Source organism: Molothrus aeneus, chromosome 23 (genome assembly GCF_037042795.1).
Source record: "Molothrus aeneus isolate 106 chromosome 23, BPBGC_Maene_1.0, whole genome shotgun sequence".
Lineage (NCBI taxonomy): Eukaryota > Metazoa > Chordata > Aves > Passeriformes > Icteridae > Molothrus > Molothrus aeneus.
In genome coordinates, this window is record NC_089668.1 from 1,705,495 (window position 1) to 1,733,391 (window position 27,897).

General features: G+C 53.6%; 1 protein-coding gene across 1 annotated transcript; it reads left to right on the top strand.

Moving 5' to 3' along the window:
* Nucleotides 1-458: 458 nt before the first annotated feature.
* Nucleotides 459-27,709, top strand: RNF19B (ring finger protein 19B). The gene is made up of 10 exons (XM_066564876.1): nt 459-535; nt 13,732-14,417; nt 19,711-19,916; nt 22,237-22,381; nt 23,043-23,205; nt 23,633-23,747; nt 24,198-24,338; nt 24,496-24,703; nt 26,168-26,299; nt 26,921-27,709. Exons 2-10 carry the CDS (start codon nt 13,843-13,845, stop codon nt 27,393-27,395), a joined length of 2,160 nt encoding a protein of 719 aa, XP_066420973.1. The 5' UTR covers nt 459-535; nt 13,732-13,842; the 3' UTR covers nt 27,396-27,709.
* The last annotated feature ends 188 nt before the right edge of the window (nt 27,710-27,897 follow it).

Below are 27,897 nucleotides of genomic sequence, written 5' to 3' on the forward strand. Positions count from 1 at the left end.
TCACGGTGCTGATGTGCACAGCCCTGAAGGAGCTGAGGAACAAAGAACTGATGGAGGGAGCGGGAAGGTGGGCAGAGCTCAGGGGCTGGGGGTGGAACTGCTGCGGGTAAGGTGAGAGCCTGTTTGCTCTGAGCCTGCTTCCCCTGGCTCCCCCTGCTCTCTCTCCCTTCCCTTCCAGGTTTGTTGAGCCACTGGCCGCTCCCTGCTGCTGTCCCCTGCTGTCGCCCTGTCCTTCCCGCTGTCTCTTTGGGAAGAGCTGCAGTGGGTGATACCAAGCGAGGCCCTGGGAGGTGGAGGAGCAGAGGATGGGATTCCCCTGCTGTCGCTGTGGCAACGCTGGGCAGGGAAGCAGCAGCAGCAGCAGCGGGATGCGATGGGCGGCTGCGTGGCGTGGAGGGTGCGCTGGGGAGGCTGCGGGGGCCGGGCTGCGCTGACATCACGCGGGGAGGTGGCGCAGAGGGAAGGGGAGTGGGAAAGGGAGAGCGGGGAGACTGCGGAGGGGAGAGCGCGGCACCGGAGTGGGCTCCGGGGACAGGTAAGGGATGCCCGGGGGCAGGGGGGGCTCTGCTGTGGGATCAGCGCCTGCCTCGGCATCTCTCGGGGGGTTGTGGTGCTGGGGGGTGGCTCCTGGGCAGCGGGAATGTTATACAATGCCCCAAGAGCCTGGCACAGCAGGGCTTGGCTGTGGGACAGGGAGAGCAGGTCAGAGCCCAGCTGGCTGGTGCAGAAACTGGTGCAGATGCTTCCCCCCAGGACAGCAGCGTGTGTGGCACTGGGAACAGCCAGGAGTACCAGCACTTCCAGAACAGGATAAAGGGGCTGGAGAGCAGCCCTGGTCCCTGGCTGGAGAAGGGGAGCAGAGTTCTCCCTGGGGATTACAGCACGGATCATTGATGAAATTCATCAGAAGTTTGAGACTCCATCCCCTGAGCTGCATCTAAGAGGAGGCTGTGAGCAGAGCTGGTGCACTGGGACCGAGCCCAGCAGCGCGTTTGTGGTGGGAATCCTAAACTGCACATCCCCAGCAGGCTCAGCACTTCCCCTGCCTGTGCAATAGTTCTGGGGAAGGCAGCCAGGTGCACGGGTACTGCCAGCAGCTCTCTGCATGTGGATCCTGGGGATTGCAGACCTGGGAGGCAAAACAACAAAGTCCTTGAAGCCTCTCTGGGTGTCGTGTTGCCTTTTAGCACAAGGGTTGCATAACAGGATCTGTTTTGTTAGCAGAGGGAGTGAGGGTGACAGTCACCTCTGCCCAGCAGTACCTGTGTGCTGTGCTGGCCCGTGGTCTTGGGGGGAATTTAATCTTTTTCTTAATCCAAGAGTTGGGCTGGTTCCTTGCTGCTTGTGGGATCCCACAGCAGTGGGGTGTAGGGACTCTACACCTACACTTAGGTTACACAGCCTTAGCAAAGTAGAAAATGAGTTTGTGAGCACCCCACTCATCTGTGCTGAGCTGATTCTGGCCTGTCAGGATTCTCAGTGTGTACCTGACTGAGGAAAACACAGCTGGGGTCAAAAACCCGGTGTTGCTGACCCCTGTGGGTGTCAGAAACCAGTATGGGGGTGGAGATGGAAGAGGCACAAAGTAGAAACCTTGCTTGAAACCCAAGAACAGGGAGAGGCCAATGGTCCTGTCACGACCATTTTGTTGAACCAACACTTTTCCGAGGCATTTAAAGGGCTGGGGGCTGTGACCCAGTGGGACCATGGAGAAATGCAGCCAGGAGTGCTTGAGAGTGTAACTGCAACAAGAAGCATAAACATGCTTTAACTGGGGAAGCAATTGCTGTGTGAGGCACAGTCCCTCCCCACCAAGGCACACGTGCTGGCCCTACTGGGACCACACTGCTGCTTGTGGGATGGAAAGTGCCAACAGCAACAGCTTGTGCTGCTCTGTGGGGCTTCTCTGGGAGCAAGGGGTGGGAGCTCCATGCTGGGAGGGTGACAGGCAGTGCTGTCACCCAGGTGGCTGCAGGGCCAGCTGCATTCCAAGCCTCTGGCATGGGCAGGCAGGGAGGGGAGGGCCCGTCAGCTGCTCTGTGCCAGCCCTCAGCTCTGCCCAGGGCAGCTGTGCTGGGAGGGAGCCAGCTCTGCATGGGCCCCTGTGCCCCAACGGGGACCTCACTGGGCACAGCCTGAGCTGGGCTCCCAGGGCCAGCTTGGGAAGGGTGCAGGGAGGAGTTAACACTGCTGTTCTTCTGCAGTTTCATTCCCCAGGTTGTGGTTCTGCATGACCAGCAGCAAGACTGCTTCAAAGTCACGTTCCAACTTGATTTTTTTCAAGGTTATTCAAAATTCAGTGCAGGAACGGCACCAGGGCCTCTCACAAACAGAAAGGCCAAGTCACCCCCTCCTAGTCCTTGACCTTCTCCGTGGCTCAGCTGGCTCTCTTTGCTTTCCCCCATACTTGCCTACACTGCAAAAGGGATGATCATGTGAATATTACAAAGCCTGGCATCTGCACATCAGCTGCAGCAGCTGAGGCTCTGACACGCTCCCGGTGCCTTGGTGTGACCCTGTCCCCACAGCCATGCTCTGTCACCTGTGTGTTCAGCCCCCACCACAGACTGCCACTGGCAGGCACACAAAAATACAGAAATACATTAACTGGGAACTCGTGCTCCCTCCTGGGAAAAGTGCTATGGACCTGTGAGCCTCTGCAGAGACCTGGAGCAGCAGGAGGAGCTGCCTTTGTGCCAGTGTCCAGAGAAGGCCCTGGGAGCTGAGCCAGGTCCTGTGAGACATTTTAATCCTGCCTATTTCACAGGCTGTCTTGGCCACGACTCCACTGCAGTGAACATTTTCCCCTTCCTTTGTCAGGGGCACTCACAGGCACCTACCTGGTGTTTGTTTTCACTCCTTATCTGGTGCCACTGGGAGCAGGCAGGGCAGCAGTGCAGCAAGGAGAGTCAAGGAGAGTGGGAATACACATTCCCACTGGCTGCCTGGCCACCCTGGAGACCCCTTGATCCTCTCCCTAAAGCCAGGCTGAAATTTCTTTCTGCTGAGGTAGCTGTTTGTTAAATAGTTGAGGTTACTTGAGTAATCAATAGTTCTCTGGTTCCCAACAGAAATATTATCCCGTTGGCCAAATCAGCTTTTCTATCTTTGCTATAAACCTGCTCCTGGCTCTCAGCTGTTGAAGGATGGAGGTGCATTCCTGATTTACCTGCACAGAACCCCACTCCTCTTCTTTCCTCCTGCCAGCACCACTTTTTCTCTCTGAGGTTGAGCTGTAAGGGCTGGAAGCACACGGAGAAATCACTGGAGTCATTCAGTCTCAGCCCTTCTCTTGGCCCTGCCCCAACAGCTCCTTCTCTGTGCTTGCTTCTCCAAGGAGAGAGGTGAGAGTCAATGGGATCCTCATGGCCAAGGGCACTGCTGACACAACTCCCAGTCCATGGACTCCAAAACAACTTGGCTCAGCTGCTGCCAGCTGAAGAAAAATTGTTCCCATCCCACAGCAGGAGCTGTATCCCAGAGAACCAGGGCTGGAGGACAAGGCACATAGTGAGGTTCCATGGCTGCACATAAATTTTCCTTGCAAACAGGCAAAGGCACCAACTCCCAGGAGCTGGATTCCTGGTTCCACCTCGGCAGCCAAAGGCTGGGCTGTGGCTCTGGGCTCCAATTCCTTGTGACTGAAGGAGGCCACGAGGTTTGTTTGCTGCTGGGGCAGTGGAAACAGCCTTGCTGTGCATTGTGAGCATCTCTGCACATCTCTGTTCTTTCCAAACCAGAAAAGGTCACAGAGACCCAAGACAAACCCACTTCCCTCCTTCACTGAACTCCTTCTGCCTCGCACATGCTTTTGTTGCCATCCTTTGCTTGCCAAAGGCAGGAACAAACACTGGGGTTTGGCAGGGCTCAGAGCCTTGGCGTGTTGGATGGGAAAGAGGCATTCTTGGTCCTCAGCCCGGGGACAGGGCTCTGCTCCATGTCCTCTGCCAGATTTTCCAGCTGTGATTTCGCTGCTCATCCCATGCTGAGGGCACCGTCCTGGGGATGGGGAGCACCCCTGGGTGCTGGGCTGTGGATCCTGCAGGAGATCCATGGAAGGGAGAGGGAATAGCTGGAGCAGCACCCAGAGCTGTGTGAACTCCTGCATGCTGCTGAGCTGAGCTTCACATCCAGGGGAAAGCACAGGAGCTGGTGCTGCCCTGAGAGGCTTTTCCCAAAAAATGCCCAATTCCAGAGGAGCAGGGAAAGGCAGAGGGAGGCCATGTAAAGCCAGGCTGTCTCTGCTTTGGTTAAATAGGGCTGGTTTTGCTGACAGCTCCTCCTGAGAGCCTGCAGGGAGGGATTCTGTAACTCAGTGGTAGCTGAGAGGCTCTTGGCAGCTACTGCTGTTTCAGTGTCAGGCACTGGACTTTTTCTGGTGCTCAGGGGAAAAGGGATGGCAGGGCTGGGCAGATGAGAGGCTGCTGCCTCCCTGTTAGAAGGATGCTCTGGAGCAACAGCAGGGCCTGATTTCAGAGAAGCATTTGAGGTCTCAGTGCACACTGATTGCCCCAGAAACCTCCTACTCAATTTTCTGCTGTGCACAGCCCAGCCTGAGGCAGCACAGGGGGCAGTTTGCTCCAACATTGGTTAAGACAGCCCACAGATGACAAGCCCCAGCGAGGGATGAGTGTTTCTCATGGTGGTAAAGGGCTGAGGGAGAAGAGGAATTTCCTGGTTGTGGTAAAGGTGGGTTGTGCTTCAAGTTAGAGAGAATGGGCTTGTGGTCACTGCATCAAGGAAGGTGTGGGTCAGCAGCAAAACCCAACAGAACAAACCCCATTTGCCTTCCCATGCCAGCCCAGGAATGAAGGACAAACTACAGCTCCTCTCTCCCTTTGCCCACCTTGTTGTGCTGCAGAGAACACAGCACAGGGGGAACAGCCCTGGGCTGAGCTGGGGACAGGGGCCTGGCAGCCAAGGGAAAGATCTCAGCTGAGACAAGGGAACCCTGAGCAAGCACATGTTCAGAGTGAGAGGCTCACACATTCCCCACCCGGTTAATGCTGGCTCAGCCCTCTGGAAAATGACAAAAGTTTTCCTTGCTGTGGGGCCAGAGGGCTGTGCTGGGAGCTCTCTCTGCTCCCCCAGCCCGGCTGCAGGCAAGAGGTGCTGCTGGCAGGGTCCAGAATCGCTGTTCTTTCCCCTTTTCACAGCTGTTGCTGGTTATGAAAGTGGGACTGTTCCCCAGGCAGTTCTCAGCAGGAACTGCCCTTTCCAGGGCTGACCACATGGGCTCTTTCTCCCTCTTCCCACCTCCAGACAGCAGCCACAGTTTTGGGTACGTTCTAGTCTTGGCAAAGCACTGCCCTTCCCTGCTCCTCTTCCTCACATGACACACAGGAGGGAGGCTGTGGCCTGTGGAAGGGGAATGTTTGTTCCTGGACTGAGATCAATACAATTCTTGAGCCAGTCCTCCTCCCAAAGCTCAGAGAGAGACAGAAGAAAAGTTGGGATCAGCCTCACACAGTGGGGATTTACACCCCAAACTGGTGTACTGCACCCAGTCTGTGCCTGGCACAGAGATCCTGACACCAGCTCTCCTTTTCCCAGGGCAGCATGGGGAGGCAGAGCTTGCAGGAACACCAGGGCATGTTGTGGAACATTATTTCACACCTGATGCAGTGTCTATAGCACAAAGGGACACTGGGCAAAGCTTAGGGAGGGCAGGAAGGAGGCAGCAGGGCTTGCTGCTGCTGGAAGCTGAGGGTCAAACACCTCTGCAGGCAGTGAGACTGTGCAGGAGTTACCACAGCTTTCAGGGTGGGAAACCCCAGGGTTCAGAGCTTAGGTCAGTTTCTAAGAGAAAAGAGCTGGACTAGCAGGAAAGGGGAATGATTCCAGGCCACCTTTCTGGCAGTGCTGGATACTCAGAGGACACTGATGGCACAGAAGGGGGTGGGTTTGGGCCACATCCCAGCCAGGAGCTTGGGAGTCCTTTGGAAAACCCAAATAATGCAACTGAGCTAAATCAGAGAGGAGTGGTCTGGCTAAGGCCAGTCTGAATAATTCCTTCCACTCTCTCTTCTGCTTTTGTGCAGTGAGGCAGGAAGCTGAAAATTCTCTGGCTGATTTTGGGAGTCCAGAGGTCAGTGACCACTGATCATGCTGGCTCTGAGGAACAGATGAGTGTGTTAGCACCCAGCCCTCCTCTCAGCTCCCTCCTGACTCCTTAGCACACATCCACAGAATTTCCTGGCTTTTTGTTTCAAAACTCAGGGAAAATTCCTGCCACCAGCGCTGAGTTAAATTGAAAGTTGGTAAATTCAGGAGGCTTCTTTTGACAAGGGACTAACCTTTGGAATTGCCTCAAGAGCTGGTAAAGTCAAAGAATAACTGGCTTGGAAAATCCTGATGGTTTTATGACCTTTCACAATGTCTGTACTTCTGTACCCAGACAAGGGTCACCACACTGCTCCAAGGCATGACCAGTGGGATAAAGGAAGAGTTCTCTTCCTGTCTTTCCCTGTCCTGGTGTGATTGCCATTGCTCAGCTCTGTAAAGCACAGGAATTACTCCAGGCCAGAGCAGAGTGGCTGGAGTGCTGAGCCTGTTCCCATAAACCCCACTTTGGGATGAGAATTCAGGTCTCTCCACGACCTCCTGACAAGTGAGGGAATGTGGATGTGGCCATTGCTGAAGGGGCTTCAGAAGACCCTGCTGAGGGCAGTTTGTGCTCTTGTCCTTGGAGCTTCTGCTGAGACCTTTCCCTTTCCAGGTGCTTTGTGGGATTGAAGCCCAAACCTCCTTGGAGGCCAGGCAGCCACAGGGACAGGCTTCATCCACCACCTGCCCATGGCAGCAGGTCCCAGTGGTGCTCAGGTCACTGGAGCTTTCTCCCACCAGCAGGTCCCTGTGAACAGTGGATTATGCCCTGGCAATAGGGACACTGCAACATGCAAGCCCCAAAACTGCAGTGCCTGCTCCACTACACAGCAAAATAGGTCGTGCATCAGCAAATGAAAAAGGACAGATGGTGTCTGCTAATACAGCTTAGTTTATGGCCTGCAGGATTAACTCACTAGTTGTCATGTCTGCAGAAAATAGGAAATGGGTGGGTCAGCTGGAGGAAACGTGTGGTGTGCCCAGCCCTACCTGTGCTGTGGGATGCACCAGCTGGAGAGGATGTCAGAGATCCTGTGAGGTTTTGAGATGTTGCTGAAGGGCTGCCAGTGTCTTTGGGGGGCTCCAGGCACTGGAGATGGTGCCTTGTACCAAGCCTTCCTGCCCATCTTGGATTCCACAGTCCCACTGCAAAGGTCAGCGCTGCAGGGACTGATGTGAGCTGAGCAGGGATCTCCAGCAGACACGGGGACACCCTCTGTGGTCTCTGCTCCAGCAGCTCTGCAGGAGGAGCCCACAGCTTCCTGTCCTGTGCCAGCTGCAGCACAGCCTCCAGTTCAGCCTTTTGAACTCCCCAGCACCCACGTGTCTGCAGGAGTAAGACCGAAAGCTGAGGCAGAAGCCTCAGGTCTTTTCAATGCCTCCTCTGTGACACACTGTTCTCCTTTCCTGGAAACCAGGCCAGTGCCTCACTCTGTTCTCCTTGCAGAAATCCAAGCCCGTGCCAGAGCTCTGCCTTGTGCATCTGCTCTCTGAAGGGCAGGACAAACTCTGCCTTAGCTCTCCATGGGTGCTCCTTCTGAAGATTTCGCTTTGATCTTGCTGCTTCTGCTGTGGCCAGGTTTGCTCGTGTCCTGCAAGATGCTGAGCATCCCAAAAAGCAGCTGGCATCAGGGAGATACTCCAGAGCCAGGAGCATGCCATGCCATGCCATGCCATGCCATGCCATCTCCATGCCTCTTGGCCTTCTGCTGTCACAGGTGTTTGTCACCACCACCTTCTAACCACAGCCAGCCATCACAGGCACTGAGGTTTTCTCCAGTGACTAATTTGCCTGTGTTTACGCCAACACCAAACACTTAATTGTCTACTCAATGACTCAGGTGAGGAGGGAGTCTGGCTCCTTCCTCCTGCCATAGGGATCTGGCCAGCCCTATCCTGATGGCAGCACCCTACAGCGCTAAACCTTCTCAGTTATAAATCCCCCATCATTAAGGGTAGCAGGTCAGTGGCGAGAGTGACTTGAGAGCGGGGATCATTGTCACTTCTATCCCCAAAGCTGTTCAGTGAGCGTGGAGGTGAATAAAGAACACAGAACAGCCTGTGCTTTTATTACAAAAGGAAATGCTGCTTTTTGTGGAGGGGAAAAGCATGTCAGATTACTATTATAAGTAATTGCTTAATGGTCCCTACCTCTGCGTCATTGCTGAAGTACATCCGAGTCCCTTTTTGGGGTCTCTCCTCACTGCACGTGTGTCACCAACGGGGCCAAGCCCGTGGCCATCCCAGCTGTGGGAGCCCTGCAGGAGACAGGACGGGGGAGCTGTGTGGGCACCAGAGCCTCCACATCCTTCCCCCTCGAAATCTCCCCACCTCCCACCTCTTTTATCAGCTGCTGACAAGACTTGCCATGTGTGTAGGCGGCTCCCAAGCTTCCAAGACGATTCCCCGCTCCCCCCAGCTCCCAGCCGTGAGAGGAGCGCCCAGGATTTCGGGGAGGGGGAGCTCGGCGCTCCTCCGGCTGCCGGCCTGCTCTGCAGGGCCTCTTGTGATGCTTTCTGAGAGCTCCATGTGGTAACTCTATCGCTCTCTCTCTCTCTCTCTCTCTCTCCCAGGATTTCACATGACAGCCTCTTCCCCAGAAAGTCACAGCAGGGAGTGGAAGATTGCTGTGTGGGTGTTAGGAGGGAGAAGAGTGGGATGGGGAGATGGAGGGGAGAGGAGGTGTAACCACAGACTAAACCAGAACAAATCCTCTTGGAAGAGCCTTGCATTTCTGATCCCAAGGCTCTCATCTCCTGCCTCTTCCTCTTCATTTAAAAGAATGTCAATCCTTGTTAAGTCCAGCAGAGAAAAGAGGAGTCAAGCACAATCATCTCCTTCCTTCCCTGAACACATCTCAGGGGACCAGGAGAGGCAAACAGAACACGAACTAAGTGGAGAGAGGCAGAGATGTGCACACTGGGGAGAGCTCTCCCCAGCCACGGGTGTCTTCCCTGGAGAGACATGAGTGGCCGTTAATGACCTCTCCATCTGACAAACGATCACAGTGCATGTCATTATGAGCCAGTGCTTCCCCGGGGCCCTGGCAGAAAATGACCCCAATGAGCTTCAGTTCTTGCAATCACAGCTGCTCCCCGTGAACATTCAGTGTTCCTAGTGCAGAGCTCCGGGCTCTCGGGGTTAAACCTCGCCAAATGCCTCGGGCAAGCCGAGATTGACATCCCTGCCCTGGAGCTGGGACCCCTAAAAGAGGAGTAGGGACGCCCACGTGCCTCTGGCACAACTCTCCAGGGCAGGGAGCTGGGGGGCACCTCTCAGTGCACTTCTGAGAGGTTTAAAATTACCTCTGTGCTACTTAAATCTGTCTGCCCCTCTCATCTTCCTCCAGATGCTGTGAGTGCAGCACATCTCAGGTGGGGCCCGTGGTGGCTCCTCAGCAGAGAGACCCCTGAAACTGCCATCTGCATTTTGGCATCCTGATGCACCTGGATCACTTTAACAGCCCTGGCTGTCCCACGTGAATAGGGCCAAAGGTCTCAGCCTGCCCAGTAAAATCAGAGCTGAGTCATTCTCGAGCCTCCCTGTGCAAAAACGAGGAAGAATTCCTGGTGTAAAGCTGCTCCCCTCTTTCCTGCATTTCATCAGCAAGCAGCAACACGAGCTGGGTTTTCTCTAAACTCTGCAATGCAGCCTGTCCCCCTTGAATAAGCCCCAATCCCTGCCTGGGAAAAGTGGGAGAAACCCTGAGGAGACCCACGGACTTCCAGAGAAAAGAGGCAGTGCTAGGGAGGGGTTCACACCTCAGTGCCTGCATTCCAGAGGTTTAAGGCAGATTGGATCTTTGTGTGTCCTGAAACAGATGTTTCAACACCCCCTGTGTCCTGCACGCCAGGGAGGAGAGCACCAGGCAGGTATTTCCCGTACCTGTGATATTTGGGTCACCAGGAAGGGGGGAAAGGTGGGCAAAAGGGATGTGGTAGGAGCTGGAATTTCAATTTTATCAGCTGCAAACACAAACGGACATGCCTCCTGCCACAGCGATATTCCTGGCCAGGCACACCCCGGTTCCTCCATGCAGTCTGACTTTCACAATCCCTTCCCAGCAGCTCAGCCTCTGCTTTCACTCTCTGAATTACCAAGGGGAATTTTCATTACATCACCAGAGGCGCTTCCTCCTCGACAGTGACAGAGCTGTCGCTCTGCTTTGCAGGGGGTTTTTGGGCTGTGGGTGACGAGGATATTTCTCTGGAAAGAGAAATACCTCCCAAAAGCAGATCCAGCCCAGCTCAGCCTCCCCCAGTGGCTCCATCCAGGCTGGGAACGGCACTGGGCAGTGTGGGGTGGCTCCAACCGGTGTCTGGACAAAGCCTTCTCCCTGGAAGCCTTCCTGGGGGACACAGAGCTTTCAGGCAGCTTTAAAAGCCGCCTGTGCCAAATCCAGCGGGGTCGGAAGTCAGCAATCTTCCAGCTTTCTGCCAGCGTAAGCAAAAGCAAATTTGCCTATTGGAGCTGGGATTTGCAGAACGATTCGCTGCAGCGTTTGAATCCCCCCCCCCCCCCGCCACGCCCCCGCCTTCTGTGTCTTCGTTGTTTGTTTGTTTGGTTTGGGTTTATCTTTTCAAATATCCCCCAGTTTAACGGTCAGGCTTGGTGGCAGCTTCCCCGCAGCTCCGGGGAGGGGCTGATCTGATCTCACTCCCAAGCCGGTGACTTCCCAATCAGCCTCTTTCCTCCCTGGCAGCTTGCTTTCCTGCCCTCTGCCTCCAGTTCCTGGCTGTTTGTCTTGGCGTGGTTTTGTTGGTTGTTTTTTGGGATTTTTTTTTTGAATCAAAACAAACTACCGGGTTCAAACTGCTCGTCGGGAACACGCTGAGCCGGAGCCTTTGCTCCTGGCAAGGGCTGTGGAAACACACCATGGAGAAACACCTCTGCCATGGAGAACTTGTTTTTAAGTAGCTGGGACCACAGTGGGGTCCGGACAGTTGGAAATCTGTATCTCAGAGCTCCATAAAAGCACTGAGTTCCCTCAGATGCATAACCACTGGCAAGAGCTGTGCACAGCTTGGGAGGAGGGAAGATGGCTCTGAAGTCACTCGGATTTACCGTGGCCTCCCCCAGCCTTGCTGGTATTGTGATTCCTCATATAAGGCAGTGAAGAGTCATTTCTGCCCCATCAGCCCATCCTTTCCCAGGAGCTCCAGATGGTTTTGCTCCCTGTCTCTCTTATGTCTGCACTACTGGTAATTCAGGCCTGTCTCACATTAGCTCTTGAGCTGAAACCTTCCCACAATTAGTTCGAGTCTGCTTCTGCGCTGCAGAGGACGTAGGGCTGAGCTGGCACAGCGCTGTCTGGGAGATCCGTCCCACACAAGTCCTGTTCAGGTTTCTCTATTTCAGTCAAGAGTGTGATTTTTCTAGTGAAATCATCAAAGCAAGACAGTCTCTGCTACAGATGGGCAGCGACAGCCATTTGAAAATGCCTCATACCTGGCTTGTCTCAAGACAGGAGTAGTTAATTTCAATATAATCTCGTTTTACACCACTATAACATCTCTCCCTTCTTCATCTAGCTCTCCTTTCCCAAGGAAAAGGGTCCTTTTCCTCTGGGAGCTCCACACCACAAAGTATCAGGGAAATCTTCATGCCTGCCCAAGGACCACAGCTCAGCAACTCACTGCTCAGGGAAAATGTGCTCCACAGACACCCTGGAAGCATCCCTGCTTCTCTTGGAGCAGAGCTGTTTGGCCCTTGCCAAATTTACTTGCTAATAAACAGGGTTTTTTTGATCCCAGGCAGGAATTTACCACTCTGAGGCCAAACTTAAATGTGGTCCAAAACTTCCAGCTGGTCCAAAGCCCTGTGTGCTGTGGCAGGAACGTGAAGGGCTGACAAATGTCTGGGGAATGCAATCTCTGGGGAAGGACTTGGGTGTAGCAGACATCTTGGGATAAGCAGCTAGGGAGGGTGTAGGGCAGGCACAGAATTAATGGAGAAGGAGCACAGGGAAAAGCAGGATTGCTGCAGGGCATTTAGGACAGGAGGAAGCTTCATTTGTGCAGGTGATTTACTCCTTCTGTGCCTTCATTCACCCATCAGACAGGGAAGTGTCATCATTATCCTCGCGGTGCCGGCAGATCTGGGGTCTTTGCCTACAGCAATCCAGCAGCACCAGCACCGAAATGCTGGTTCCTTGTTCCCATCCCAGTTCTTGGAAGGATCCTGCTAATCATAATCATGCAAACAGGCTTTGCTGAGGGAGATGATTTCAGGAATGGTGATAGCTGGGAGACAGTGATGGAGCCACACTTGTCACATGAATAACCACAGTCTGTCCAGGCAGAGCTGACAGTCTAAGGCAAGGCAGCTCCTTCTGTGCTGATTTAAGAGGCTCTTCGTAGACACAGCAGATCTTTCTGCTTCATCTCCCCTGCATAATAAGAAGCAGCATCCTTCCTGTTAGTTTATCTGCCTTTGGATGGGATGTGAGGCTGGCAGACCCCTCTGGGCACAGGGGAACCCTGGAAGGAAACGAAGGCTTTTAACTTTCTGCATGAATGCAGCGAGAATGTGGGTTGTAGTTTCAGTGCCTCTAAACCTGGCACTCGGGGAGGAGTTCCCAGCTGAGTAAATCTTTATGTGATCTTCAGAAACCTTATCAAGAAGGGACACACAGCAGGGGACAAGGTGCTTCACTGGGATGGATGGATTTAGAGGAGGCTCCTGAGGTTATAGACACCCCTCAACAACAAGAGATGTTAAAAAGCAAACTGCCCCAGGGTTCTTTTTAAATAGAAACCGTTTTGGTTTTTTTTCTGCACAATCCAGCCAGGTTCCCCCTATTCCAGGCCCTAGGTGAGGCAGCCATGGCAGTACTGAGTGAGGGATGTTGAGGAGATGTAAAGCTGAAGGGAGAATCATAGAATAAGCCGAGACAGAAGGGACCTATCAGGAACATCGAGTCCAACTCCTGGCCTTATGCAGGACCCCATGAATGCCACCACGTGCCTGAGAGTGTTACCCAAATATTCCCAAACATTGAGGGAATCGGGGCGCTGAGGGGAAAACGGGAGCGCTGAGGGGACCCAGGGGCTGAGGGGAGCCGGGTGTTGAGAGGAGCCAAGGGTGCTGAGGGGAAATGGAAGGGAGACAGGGGTGTTTAGGGGACATGGGAGCACTGAGGGGAGCAGGGGGTGCTGATGGAACCGGGAAGCTGAGGAGAGTCGGGCGCTGAGGGGAGCCAGGGGCTGAGGAGAGCAATGGCGCTGAGGGGAGCAGGGACTGAGGGGAGCAATGGCGCTGAGGGGAGCAGGGACTGAGGGGAGCAGGGACTGAGGAGAGCAATGGCGCTGAGGGGAGCAGGGACTGAGGGGAGCCGGGGACTGAGGAGAGCAATGGCGCTGAAGGGAGCAGGGACTGAGGGGAACAGGGACTGAGGAGAGCAATGGCGCTGAGGGGCGGGGGACACTGAGGGGAGCCCAGAAGCAGAGCGGAGGCTCAGCTCTACCTCACTGAGACGCTTCAGAGCCACTTTCGGGCACCGCAGGCTCCGGGACTGCCCGGGGGCGGTGCCCACAACCGAAATGGCGGCGGCGGCGGCCGCGCCCGGTGCGGGGCGGGACGAGGCGGGGCCGCGCTCACCCGGCCCCGGCGCCGCTCTCGTTACAGCGCGGCCGAGGCAGCGCCCGGCGGGACGCGGCGCCCGGAGCCCCCGCACTGATCCGCTGCCTCCACCTCGGACCCCGCCGCCGGTGACACCGCCGGGCTAACCTCGCCGCCATGGGCTCCGAGCGGGACTCCGAATCGCCGCGCTCCTCATCCATCCACTCGGCCGCCGCCAAGTGCCCCAAGCCCGGCCGCCGCCGCCGCCTCTCCTTCCAGAGCGTCTTCTCCGCCGCCGCCGCCTCCGCCGCGGGCGGCCGCCGCCGCGCCAAGGCCGAGCCGCCCCCGGCCGCCCCGCCGCCGCCCCCCGCCGCCCCGCCGGCCCCTCCGCCGCCGCCACCGCCGCCGCCGCCGCCGCCGCCCCCCGAGGAGGCTCCGGTGGTCCCGGAGGGCGAGGAGGAGCTGGAGTGCCCGCTGTGCCTGGTGCGGCAGCCGGCGGAGAACGCGCCGCGGCTGCTGTCGTGCCCGCACCGGTCGTGCGGGGCCTGCCTGCGGCAGTACCTGCGCATCGAGATCACCGAGTCCCGCGTCAACATCTGCTGCCCCGAGTGCAGCGAGCGCCTCAACCCCGCCGACATCCGCCGCCTGCTCCGCGACTCCCCGCACCTCGTCGCCAAGTACGAGGAGTTCATGCTGCGCCGCTGCCTCGCCGCCGATCCCGACTGCCGCTGGTGTCCGGCCCCCGACTGCGGGTGAGTGATGCGGGGAACGAGCGGTGGCCGTGGGGTGATGCCGCTCCGTGCTGGGACAGCCCGGGCAGAGGGGGACCTGCTTGTGTCTCCGTCCTGGGACAGCCTGGGGAGTGGGGAACAGCTGTGCCCTAGGGTTCTGTCCTCCTGTCCTCTCTATCCTGGCACAGCGTGTCCTTTACATCGTGGGACAGCTTGGCAGGGGAAACCTGCTGTCTCCTTAGGGTGCTGCCCCGTCTGTCTGTCCTGGGGTGTGTTGGGAAGGTAGACCCTGTCCTGGAGGGATGCTGCCTGTCCCCAACACGTGCTGGGATGCTGGGATAGCTGGGTGAAGCGGAACCCGCTGTGCCTGCTGCCTCTCCCCAGCAGGTCCTGCGGATGGCATCCCGGCCGGGATGGCACTGGGATTCACTGTCCTGCCCGTGCCCACGTGGGTCCCAGGACAGCACCGAGAGCGCTGGCTCACCCTCAGCAGGGTGCTGCTGATGATACACGACTGGTCCTGCTGTGTCCCATGAAGAGCCCTCGCTGCAGGGGTTCTTTGCTTATCTGCAGTCTGTACAGGACAGCTGAGAGGCCTTGGGTACCAAAATTCCATCTATCCCCATTATCTCGCAAGAGCTGCAGGAGTTGACCTTGGGGGTTGTGAAAACACAGATTGGGTAGGAGTGATATCACTTGAAGGGGGTTTTAGCAGAGCCATCGCTTCCCTAATAGAACAGAAACCTTTTCTCCTGCACTAATGGTAAGTGTGGACTTTCCCAGCTGGACTCTGCCGGTCCTGGGGACAGTGCATGGGGACAAGGCTGCAGCCCCCAGTAGTGGGGAAGAAGGAACAGTAACCAGTCACTTTTTCCCGATGAGGACAACAATACACAGCAGAGAGGAGTGATGTTGACTCACTGTCCATTTCCCAAGTGAGGAAACGTCTGTGTGTCCAGAAGTCAGCCCAGCCAAGCCTGATGACTGTGTAGTTACGAACGTGTTGCTTTCATTTTCTCTTCCCTTTTCTTTTAAACGAACTCTGGTAGGTTTCTGTTTCGGGCGTGAGCCAAAGCTGCCTGGAAAAGGGCTTGGTCGGGGAACTTAAGAGAAGTGCTGTGAAGTTGAGCTACGACTCAGCTTGGATGGCAATTTTGGGTAGCAAGAACATGAAAGGAAAGTCTGACCTAGTAGTCGGAATGGAAAAGTTGGTGGGAGGATTGTGAAGATTTAATCAGAGCCTTGTAATAGGCATCCTATGCAAATCAGTGAACCTGGCTCAGGTTACCCATTTCACGGCCTCTCGAGCATCCTGTATGAGGGCTTGTTCCTTCAGAGGGTGAAGTTAACAGCAAACAACACCTTTGCTCCTTTCTGAAGCCAAATCAAGTGCAAGATCTCGACGTTTCAGCAGCGCTGGGGATAAGATCAGGGAGATAGAGCAGCCACGGGGGGAATGCCTCTGCTGCTAACCGGCTAGAGAAAATCCGGTTCCTGCTCACCGAATCTCAGCTCCCTGACTGTTGTGATGTTATCTGTGCCCAGGATAAGGTGTACGAACAGCGGCGTCACCCGGGCTGGCTGGTTGGAAGGAGCCAGCTCCAGCACGGCCCGGAGGGCGTTGCCTCTGTGACAGCAGCGCAGCCTGATCCCTTCCTCTGGGGGGGTTTGGGCAGGCTGGTGCCACGCACGGCTCTTTCTCTGAGCTAAAGCCTCCTCCCTGGCTTCTCGGGGAGCAGGATGGGCCGGGTGACATGCTGGCATCCTCCTCGCAGCTGCCCAGAAGAGCAAGAAGCGACCCCGGGGCTGTTGGAGATGTTGGAGACAGCTCTAGTGGACCAGCGCTGCTGGTGTGTCTGTAGCGCTCGAACAAAGGCTGTTGGAATCAGCCCTCCGGCAGGGAGAGGAATTAATCACCCTATTCATTCTTCCCAGCAGAGCTTGTGTGGCTGTGCTTATGTAAAATCAGGGTATGAATTATTTACAGCGGGCTTTCCCCGCTGTAGTAGTGCCGGAGTAGTACGGAGTGTAGGGCTGGGGGCACGGCAGGGTGATGTCTGGCACTGGATGTCACCCACCACTGTCACCCCGAACTGAAACTCTTTCAGGGTCAGAGAATCAAGGCATTCCTTTATTCTGGCCAGGATGTGCAGCAGAAATCATTTCATCCACACATGCCTGGCTTGTGCAGTGAAAAATCCCCTCACCCCACCTGGTTCTTTACCAGACTTTTCACATATTTACACATTAAAAACCCCAAAGAAATTCACTGTTGGTCTTAAATTCCAAAATTATTCCATCTCCTATTGGCTATTGATCCCTTCGATGCTAATTCAGTCCTCATTCTTCGGTTCTCTTATCGATCTTTCCCCAGACCAGGTGTCTCCAGCCTCACCAGGGGGTGATGTTTGTTGATGTCCCTTTACTTCCTCTGTTTCTCCTGGCTCCTCCCAATCTGTTGATGTTCAGCTCATGAGGCCTCACCCGGCCTTTTGAAGAGAAACTTCAATTCCCCTCCCCCTGGGCAAAGGCCAACAAAACCCCTGAGTGAAGTCACAACAAAAAATGCTAAAAGTTGTATTATTTCCGATGCCACCGAGCCGCCCCACAAGGGCTGGGGTGGCGTTCTCTGGTCACCCCCACCGAGGTGGCAGCACCAAGGGGCTGCAGGGCTGTGACAGGACCCTAAAAACATCCTGTGCCTTCCTCCTGCATCCCACAGCATTTCCTAAATGAAAGAGCCTGGCTGTGCTGCCCGGGAGAAGGAGGAGGAGGAGGAGGAGGGCAACACAACACCGGTGCGTGTTGCCATGGAAACGCTGGTCAATTGATGCGCCATCAATCGCAAAACAAATCATTTTCTGTGTTTGCAGCTCTGGTTTTTGTTGTTTTTTTTTCCCCCCTTTGCTACAATCGGGTGGTATCGCTGTCTAGTGTTTGTCACACTGCAGCCTTCCCAAAAGCTTGGGAGAAAAACAGAACCTTTAAAGAAAACGGAGGTGTGTGGGCTGAGATCCGTGAATGGGCAGGAGGAGGGACAGAGGAGACTCGTGGCCATCCAAGCAGGGGGCTGGAAATGGAGCTGTGCCATTCCTGGGGTCTCAGAAAGACACTCACGTTGCTTTGTGGGGAAAACTCAGGCAGGAGAACTCAGTTTCTCTTCTTACCTGAAGGAATTGAGCCTAAAAATGGTCATTTAAGCCAGCAATATGGCAGAGGTCAGTGGGAGAGGAGAATCCTGCCATGACTGTTCCTCAGCATTTCACTTCAAAACCCACTTTCCAGTTGACCTTGACGTGGAGATGTGTTATTTCCATCCCCACTAGACAGTCCTGGAGCTTCTTTCCCCACAGCTGTGGGCTTGTGCATGGTATTTATCATTTCAGCTCCAGCAATAAAATATAAATGCTGATGATTTAAATTTCTTGAGTGTTTAAAAAAACGCAACATTTTGAGTGAGGAGTTAATTTAGAGTGTGCTTAATATATTACACTGAGCTCTCCTAGACTGCTGTTCTGGTTTGAAAAAGCAGTGTCACAACACAGCTGGGCAAATGAAGCTTTTCCTTTCTGTTTTGCCAAGGGCAGGGTGAGGAAGTTTAGTGAGATATTCCTTAGACAAGATGCACAGGAATCAAATTCATCCCTCCCAACCCCCTGGGTCATTTCCATCACAGAATTATCATATAGGAACAGAGTGGTTTGGGGTGGAATGGACCTTAAAATTCATCCACTCATGGGCTGAATTAATTGCCAAGGGCAGACCAGGGCGTAGTGGCAGGGTGAAGAAGTTTAATGGGATATTCCTTAGACAAGATGCACAGGAATCAAATTCATCCCTCCCAACCCCCTGGGTCATTTCCATCACAGAATTATCATATAGGAACAGAGTGGTTTGGGGTGGAATGGACCTTAAAATTCATCCAGTCATGGGCTAGGACACTTCCAGGGCTGGAGTTTTCCCACCTCCCCTGCTGCTGGGCTCAGGTGCAGGTGTGTGGATGCACAGGTAGAGCTGCAGTCGTGCCTGGCAGCCCTCAGATGTTGTTTCTCTGGCGATGCTGTCGTAGCCTGGCAGGATGAAGTTGCTCAAACTCCCACGGGATATGAATCATTGTGGTATGACACATTCAGTGGTTCTCACGCTGCTGCCTCGGAGAAGAAGAGGCAAAATACAACTCGAGCCACACAAGCTCTAAATATGAAACCTTAAATAGGAGTTATTCTCCTCTGACCACTAACAAAAATACCCTTTTTGCCATATGGGTGTTGCAGGACTGGGAAGGCGCTTCTGCAATTGCTCATGTCAGCCCCTGCCAATGGAAACAGCCTCATCCTCAGTGCCTGTCAGTCAGATTTCTGCAGCACTGCTTGGTGATGCTGCTTAGGCTTCTGTGTACACAGGACACTTCCTTCTGGGCGTGTCACGCTGCTGTCACAGTGAGCTGGTTGAGCTTGGCCTCTCTGTCTTGCACAGTTGGTTATTTCACTCCAGTTTTGGCTTGTTCCAAAAGCAGGGCATTGTTCTTCACCACTCTTTGGAAAAGGAAGCTCTGAGGAGCTCGCTTGTTGACTTAGCTACATATGGAACTGTTATTCTGGATCTGTTATTCCACTTTTTTAGGATCATTCAGTTGATAGAAGTGCCCAGGACAAGCTCAGCTTTCCTGGACTCCTCTGGGCCATCCATAGATCTGTCCTAAGGAAATGAGGGATGCCTGGAAAGAGCAGCTGGGAGGAAACAGCAAGGAGTTAGCTGGGCACACTGGGCCAGACAAATCTGCCCTGTGTGAGCTGCCAGTGAGAACTGCCAGCAGTTACTGAGGAGAGAACAACTCAGCATCTCAAGCTGCCTGCATGAAAGGTCCCTGCCCTGAGTAACCCAATTAGCACTGCTTAATTCCAGGCCCTGCAGAGCCCAGGAATGTGTCTGGTGTGGAGGCTGATGACCAGGAACGAGGTGGGCTGGTGGCTCTGGGTGTGAATGAAGGAACCCTCACTTGGGAACTTTATAAAAGCAACTCTCACTTGGGAACTTTATAAAAGCAACTCTCACTTGGGAACTTTATAAAAACAACTCTCACTTGGGGACTTTATAAAAGCAACTCTTGCTTGGGAACTTTTATAAAAGCAACTCTTGCTTGGTGACTTTATAAAAGCGACTCTCACTTGGTGACTTTATAAAAGCGACTCTCGCTTGGTGACTTTATAAAAGCGACTCTCACTTGGTGACTTTATAAAAGCAACTCTTGCTTGGGAACTTTTATAAAAGCAACTCTCACTTGGGAACTCTGTGTTTCGCTTCCTGCCCGCAGGTACGCAGTGATCGCCTACGGCTGTGCCAGCTGCCCCAAGCTGACCTGTGAGAGGGAGGGCTGCCAGACAGAGTTCTGCTACCACTGCAAGCAGATCTGGCACCCCAACCAAACGTGTGACATGGCCCGGCAGCAGCGGGCACAGACCCTGCGCGTACGCACCAAGCACACCTCGGGCCTCAGCTACGGCCAGGAGTCCGGGCCAGGTATGGATTCGCCCTTTTTTCCATAAAATATCCTCTTGGGAAGGGTGAAAGTTTGACAAGAAAGTCTCTCTCAGGTGTGTGTGCTTGGCAGAAAGATTTTTGAATGTGGAATCGGGAGAAGGAATAGGAATAAAAGCAAGTTTTGAGATAGAAGAAAAGAGTTGCTAAGCCAGTCTTAGTGGATAAACCAAGGAGGCAAAGGGTGTGTTAGTCAGAAGGGGTTGAAAGAGCCTCAAAACAAAAATATATTTTTACTAAGCAGAAAGATAGCACAGGCAAACAAGCCTGCCAATGTTGCAAGTAGAAAAAAGGGCTCAGAATTTTCCACTGCAAGAAAACCGAAAAACAACTTCTAGCTTAAACTGTAATGTGCTAACTTTTAGTGATCGGAGAACAGTACCATGAATATGGTAATTATAGTAGTTATGATGGGCTATAGATAAAAGTTAAGGTATGGATTGGTTCTGCCATATTGAGATGCTCAGCAAAGAAAAGTAAATAATGCATTGTAACCAAAAGAAAAGTATATAATGCATTTGTAACCTAAAAAAAAGTAAATAATGCATTTGTAACCAAAAGAAAAATATATAATGCATTGTAACCTAAAAGAAAGTATAGAATGCATTTGTAACCAAAAGAAAAGTCCATAATGCATTGTAACCAAACCCAAAGGGTCTCCAGGCCTGCCTGCAGCTGGAGCTGACAGCTGTGGGCACAGCTCTGTCACCCACCACCCTGGACTGCTGGAACCTCTTGGATACAATAAACTGCATTTTGAAGAACCCACCCATCCCTCATTTTGGCTCTTACAATATCCCAAGTTCAGAGAGACCCACTAGGCTCCAGTTCCTTGCCCTGCAAGAGTCACACCCTGATTTTTTGGCTGCTTGGCTCTTGTGTGTGTGTGTGTGTGTGATGAGGAAGCAGCACCACTGTGCAAACCTCCTCCCCTCGAAGTTCTCCAGCAGCTGTGAAACTCAGAGTCATTTCCCCTCCTCCTGTGTGTTAGAACACATCTGATCTCTTCCAGCAGCAGCAAATAGATCAGTAGGTGATGATGTGCTTTGGGTCCTTTTGTGTCACAGCTCTGCTTGTGGCTCCTTTGATCTTGGATGTTCTTGCTTTTTTGCTGATCTAAACCCTGAACAAGCAGTCACGTTTTTACTGTTGCAGCTTCAAAGTTGCCTGGTGGTGAAGAGCAGCATTCATGGCCAGCTGAGCGTGGGGAGCTCTGCTCTGTGCACTGTTAGGTCTTGGTAATGGCAGCTACCAAAAAAATGCCAACCCACAGAACTCCTCCACTGCCTGGTTGGAGCTGCTGTGTCTGCTGAGTTTGTGTTCCTTAAAAATAACTGTATTTACTCTGGAAGTGGGCAGTGAGGCCATTTGTTAAAGCTCTGCCCTACCCCCAAACAAAATACCCTGGTTTTCCTTCTGTGTGAGGAGTTTAAATATTAATTCACCCAGCGTGGAGCTGTCGTGGGTGGTTCTGAGGTGGCTTAGTGGTGTGCTGAGGTCCAACATGCCCAAATTTAGAGAACCCTAAGAACGGACAGCATAGATGCTGCCCCAGCCAGCAGAAAAACCCAGTTTTTCTATGCTGTTAAAGAGATCCCTGCCAGGAAGGGCACTTAGCCATGGGAAGGGAGGTTTTTGAGACAGTGGTTTCTCCCCACCCTGCCGTGCTGGATCCAGCATGGTGATTAATAAGGTGTGAGCTGGGCTCACAGCTGGATTTCATCTTGCTGAGCTTTGCAGGGGCCAGCAGAGCCCTGAACCACGGCACAGCCATTGCATAACCACGATCAGATGATGCCTGAATTAAGGAAGGGATGAAAACCCCTTATCCTGCTCTGCCAGCAGCAGGCTGGGGCCTGGGCAGCCTCTGCAGCTGTGTGTGGCTGCAGCCCCTGCTCCCCTAAAGGCCAGGTTTGGGGTTTCTCCAGTGCCTGTTCTCCCAGCTGTTGTGTTGTTCTTGGCCCATGAATCACCTGCATGGAGCAATTCAATAATGGCTCCTTGTGCTGGGCAGGTAGGACTTGTTCCCTGTGTTTAAGCACGAATTCTGGAGTACATCCCGTTCAAGATTAGAACGAAGCTTTTAAAAGTGGCTGTTGTTCCCAGTCCCTGCTGTTGGTGGGGTCTGTCACATCAAAATTATCTTCTCTGAGATAAATTGAAGACACCCCATCCCCTGCGAGCAGCAGAGGTGTTCTGCTAGTGAGCAAATAAAGATTCCAATCCTTGATGGGAATGCCCTGGCTGATTGCTGGCTCTGAGAGCAGCGATGCCACCTGGATCCCCTGTTTCCTCCCCTCAGCTGATGACATCAAGCCGTGCCCGCGCTGCAGCGCTTACATCATCAAGATGAACGATGGCAGCTGCAACCACATGACGTGCGCCGTGTGCGGCTGCGAGTTCTGCTGGCTCTGCATGAAGGAGATCTCAGACCTGCATTACCTCAGGTGAGCAGGGCACCAGCACGTGCCTCTCCCAGCCTCTGTGGAGGAGTTCACTGCCCCTGCTGGACTTTCACCCTCCTGCTTCAGCCAAATGTTATTGTTTCTGACCCAAAGAGATGAACTCTGGTCCCACTTTGCAGCACTCAGATGCTCTTCCCACACCAAACAAAGCTCCTGATGCGATTACCTTTGGGAGCTCTTGGTGTACTGACTATTAAACATGGACCCAATAGTGTGATAATCACCTTTTGGGGGAAAAAAAGACAGAAAACTTATTTGTGTTCTCTACCTCCTTCCTAAGTTTTGGGGGTAGAAAAGACAGAAAACTTATTTGTGTTGTCTATCTCCTTCCTAAGTTCTGGTATAAAAAAGACAGAAAACTTGTTTGTGTTCTCTACCTCCTTCCTAAGTTTGGGGGTAAAAAAGACAGAAAACTTGTGTTCTCTACCTCCTTCCTAAGTTCTGGTATAAAAAAGACAGAAAACTTATTTGTGTTCTCTACCTCCTTCCTAAGTTTGGGGGTAGAAAAGACAGAAAACTTATTTGTGTTGTCTACCTGCTTCCTAAATTTTGGATGTTATTCACGTGCAAGTTGACCTTGGGGTTCTCAGGAGCTTACAGGAATTGCTGGAGTGCTCATGTCATTTTTTTCCCTTCCATGAAGCCCCTCTGGCTGTACATTCTGGGGCAAAAAGCCATGGAGTCGTAAAAAGAAGATTCTCTGGCAGCTGGGCACGTTGATTGGAGCTCCTGTGGGCATTTCCCTCATTGCTGGCATTGCCATCCCTGCCATGGTCATTGGCATCCCTGTGTACGTGGGGAGGAAGGTGAGTGTGGGGAGCAGAAGGGTTTGGGGTGTTCTCTGTGCTGACCAGAAATTTAGAGCTGATAGGAAGGGTGGATCTTCTCATAGGACCCAAATTCAGTTTTCTTTTCTAAAGCTTCTCTTATCTCCTGGGCTTTGTGTGTGCAGGGGAAGGTGGTGGCTGATAGTCCTGGCGCATTTTGCATTTCTTTTGTGCCTCTGCCTCGACCCAGGAGCACCCAGGGCGTCCCTTTTGAGCCCATCAGCCCTGTACTCGTTGTTGCTGCTTTTTCTTCAACACAGACCCTCCTGCCAGGTCTGCTCTGTGAGGAGATCTGTGCTCAAAATGAGGCTCTTCAAGGGCTCTGGCAGCTGGCAGAGCTGTAAAATCACTTCTTAATGTCCTCTGGGACTCTGCTGTTCTCACCTGGTGCATTTTCTTCCACCAGATCCACAGCAGGTATGAGGGGAAGAAAACCTCCAAGCACAAGAGGAACTTGGCCATCACTGGTGGGGTCACCCTGTCTGTCATTGCCTCCCCAGTCATTGCTGCTGTCAGTGTTGGTAAGTGGGCTCAGCCCTGTCCCTTCTGCTGGCCCAGGAGCCACTGAGACAAGTGGGTGGCCCAGCCCAGTGCCATGGGGGTGGCCAAAGGACAATTTGCAGAGTGTGGCTCTCTGTGGCTTTGGGCACAATGCTGTCTCACATCCTGGTGTGCTCAGGCTGGCCCACAGCCAGCACAGGGCTTGTCTGCACCACCACAGCCCATCCTGGAGTCCCTTTGTCACACAGAGCTGTCTCCTGTCATGCTTTGGTGGCTGATGCCTTGGGGGTTCAGTGCTCTTGGGGTTCCCCCACTCAGCCCACAGTGCTCCTCCACTCTCTGTCTGCATAATTGTGAATTGGAGCCTTTAAAAGCAACAAAAACACGACTGAGAGAGTCTCTAAAAAATCTTTTCTGTCTGCCCAACACATCTTTAAGCTCCTCTTAACCCAGCTCATCCTCCTCTGCAGGAATTGGGGTCCCCATCATGCTGGCCTACGTCTATGGGGTCGTGCCCATCTCGCTGTGCCGGGGTGGCGGCTGCGGGGTCAGCACAGCCAATGGAAAGGGGGTGAAAATCGAGTTTGATGAAGATGATGGACCCATCACAGGTAATAACTGGTGATGGGAAGGGGGTGAAGCAAAATGCTCTTGTTGTTGCCTCTTGTCATCAAATGCTTTGAGGTCCTGATGTCTCCCAAATCTGAGACATCACAGCCGAGCGCTCCCACTGCCAATTCCAACCCCCTGTGCTCTCCTTCCCCGCAGTGGCCGACGCCTGGAGAGCCCTGAAGAACCCCAGCATTGGAGAGAGCAGCATTGAGGGGCTGACCAGTGTGCTGAGCACCAGTGGCAGCCCCACAGACGGGCTCAGTGTCATCCAGGGCAACTACAGCGAGACCGCCAGCTTTGCTGCCCTGTCCGGGGGCACCCTGAGCGGGGGAGTCCTCTCGGGGAGCAAGGGGAAGTACAGCAGGTAACTGGGCTCTGGGGAGAGCAGAGGGCTCCCCAAGGGCTGTGTGGGTGTTGGCTCACTTCAGTGAGCCTACAGGCTCGGCTTAAAAATCGTGGGTAAATGATTTTTGGATAAATGATAAATGGAGGTTAAAAATCATGGATAAATTCTTCATTGGATATGAAAAGTTGTATTTTTTTTTTTACCTCTTTTTTTATTTATTTCCATTCCATGGGAGGGTTAGACACATTTCTTTCTGGAGTAATCCCCCCCAGCAGAGTTCCTGGAGGTTTGAAAGCAGCCATGTCCACAAGGGCAGGCCTCAATGTGACCTTCCAGTGCTTAAAGAGTCTTAGTAAAAAGCTGGAGAACAACTAATTGCAAAGGAAGATAGTTATAGGACAAGGGGGAATGGCTTTAAACTGAAAGAGAAAAAATTTAGATCATATGTGAGGAAGAAATTCTCCCCTGTGAGGGTGGCAAGGCCCTGGCACAGGATGCCCAGAGGAGCTGGGGCTGCCCCTGGATCCCTGGAAGTATCCAAGGACAGGTTGGATGGGGCTTGGAGCACCCTGGGACAGTGGGAAGTGTGTTTGATAGTGGATAGTGGGTTTGTTTTGGGGAGTTTCCCAGGAGTGTGAGTGAAGCTGCTTGGATCTAGGGGTTGTGTCGTGGTGTTTTGTCTGGGTCTGCTGTAGAATAACCAGGTCTAGGAGATCACTTAGGATGATCTGGAACCCAGAGCCAGTCAGGGTGGGGAGACACTGGCACAGATTGCCCAGAGAGGTTGTGGGGTCCCCATCCTTGGAGATATTCCAAGACCTGGTTGGATGGGGCTCTGAGCAGCCTGGTCTAGGAGAAAGCGTTCCTGTATATGGGGGTTGGAACTGGATGATCTTTAAAGTCCTTTCCAAACCCAAACCATTCCATGATTCTGTTTCTAGTCCTTGCAAGGAGGACAGATCCCTCCTGAGCTCCTTGAGACCACAGAGCTGATGCTTCAGCTGAATTTGGAACAGCACAGAGCTCCTGCCTGCCCTGCTTAAAGCTATTCCAGCCCTGTTATCCCAGCCTGGAGGCTTTGATGCTTCCTGTTCTGCAGGCAGGATCATGGCTCTCCAAGTCAGGAGGTTACACCACAGTTTTCCTCCTAACTTGCCTGTGAGTCAGTTTGCTGGGTAATTAGAGCCACGTGTTGATGTGGCAGCCAGGATGTAATCACGGCTCTGTGAGATCCATGGAAATCAGCTCTGAGCAGGAATCGTGTGAGTCATGGATGTAAACACGGCCTTACTTTCGTCATGGAAAACAGAATGGATCTGCCTAAATGCAGCCAAAAATGAGCCTCAACGAGAGCAGCCACTGGGCTTAAACTGCTGTCACACTGACCTGGGCCAGCTCACGGGGATTCTTGCTTTCCCTTGAGGAGCAGGGATGGGTTGGTGCCCCTAAAGCATTTCTGAGGAACCCTCTTCTTTCCTGCAGGCTGGAAGTCCAGGCAGATGTGCAGAAGGAGATTTTCCCCAAAGACTCAGTCAGTTTGGGGGCCATCAGTGACAACGCCAGCACCCGAGCCATGGCTGGTTCCATCATCAGCTCCTACAACCCCCAGGACAGGTAGGAGGACCTGGAGTGCTGGGGAGAGCGTTGGTGGAGGCTGTCCTGGAAAAATGCAGGCTCTGTGGGTGGTGGGATGGCTGTGTTTGCACAGGGATCCATCCTTCTAGCACAGGAGGAGGGCTGGGGACAGTTTGGGAGCAGCCTCCATGTGTGGGGAGGGGATCTGCAGCCCAGCACCCTCAGGAGCTGTTCTGGCACTTTGAGGGGACTCTGGAGCTTTCCCAGCCCAGCCCCAGGCTCAGTTTTGGGATGATCTTGGCTCTGTTGGGAGGATTCAAGGAGAGCAGTGAGTTGTGGGGTGATGAGCAGCTTCGTGCTCGTGTTTGGGGGGTGTGATCCTCCATCCTTCTAGCACAGGAGAAGGGCTGGGACAGTTTGGGAGCAGCCTCCATGTGTGGGGAGGGGATCTGCAGCCCAGCACCCTCAGGGGCTGTTCTGGCAGTTTGAGGGGACTCTGGAGCTTTCCTTGGCTCATCTTTGGGATGATCTTGGCTCTGTTGGGAGGATTCAAGGAGAGCAGTGGGTTGTGGGGTGATGAGCAGCATCTTGCTCCTGTTTGGGGGGGTGTGATCCTCCCAGTTGAGCCCAGTAACGTGAGGGTGGTGGTTGTCCCTGCAGGGAGTGCAATAACATGGAGATCCAGGTGGACATTGAAGCCAAACCCAGTCACTACCAGCTGACCAGCGGCAGCAGCACAGAGGACTCCCTGCACGTCCACACCCAGATGGCAGAGAACGAGGAAGAGGAGGAGGACGAGGAGGAGGAGGAGGACAACAAGCAGGAGCAGACGTGCAAACACCAAAGCTGTGAGCAAAAGGACTGCATTGGCAGCCAGACGTGGGACATCACCCTGGCCCAGCCCGAGAGCATCCGCAGCGACCTGGAGAGCTCGGACAGCCAGTCTGACGACGTGCCCGACCTTACCTCGGACGAGTGCGAGTCCCCCCAGTGCCAGACTGCAGCAGGCTGCCCCCAAACCCCCCGAGCAAGAGGTGCCCAGAGCCCAAGTGCCCACCTGAGCCACTGTGCCCAAGCCGAGGGCTGCCGGCTGGACGAGATGGTCCAGCTGGAATGCATCGAGGCCAGAGTGTGAGCTGAGCACACTCCCACTGTCACTCTGCAGCTTCTGGGCCAGGGCTGTGTCCCTGTTGGCTTCTGTTTGCCATCCTCCAGCTGGCTCCCCCAGCCTCGCCTTGGGGAGTTGTTTCTTACACGACAGAAAAAGGAAAAAAAAAAAGGAAAGGAAAAAAAAAAAACAGAAATCCCCCTCGCCCTCTTTTTGTTTTAATTTATTGGTTCAAACTCTGTGAGGTGTGTAAGAGTGTAAATATGTACGTGTGTCTGTATGTCTGCAACCATCCTAAGGGACTCTTGGAATAAAGACTCTTGGTTGTCGTTCGACCTGAATCCAGCTCGTCCTTTCCAAAGCTGCAGGGAAATCTTCCAGCTGCCTTTGCCCACGTGAATGCTGTTCCCAAAGGCTTGGGAAGAGGAGAGGTCTCTCTTCTCCCTCTCCCTGTGCAGCAGGGCTGGGTACAGGTGAAAGGAGGGCAAGAACAGGAGAAAAAGGCAAATTTCCAGCACTTTGTGGGTGT

Excerpts from the sequence above, each read along its gene's own strand:
- RNF19B (XM_066564876.1), top strand. The coding sequence starts at position 13,843 with ATGGGCTCCGAGCGGGACTCCGAATCGCCGCGCTCCTCATCCATCCAC. Across the intron at positions 23,748-24,197 it reads CATTGCTGCTGTCAGTGTTG|GAATTGGGGTCCCCATCATG; the intron begins GTAAGTGGGCTC and ends CCTCCTCTGCAG. Across the intron at positions 24,339-24,495 it reads AGATGATGGACCCATCACAG|TGGCCGACGCCTGGAGAGCC; the intron begins GTAATAACTGGT and ends CCTTCCCCGCAG.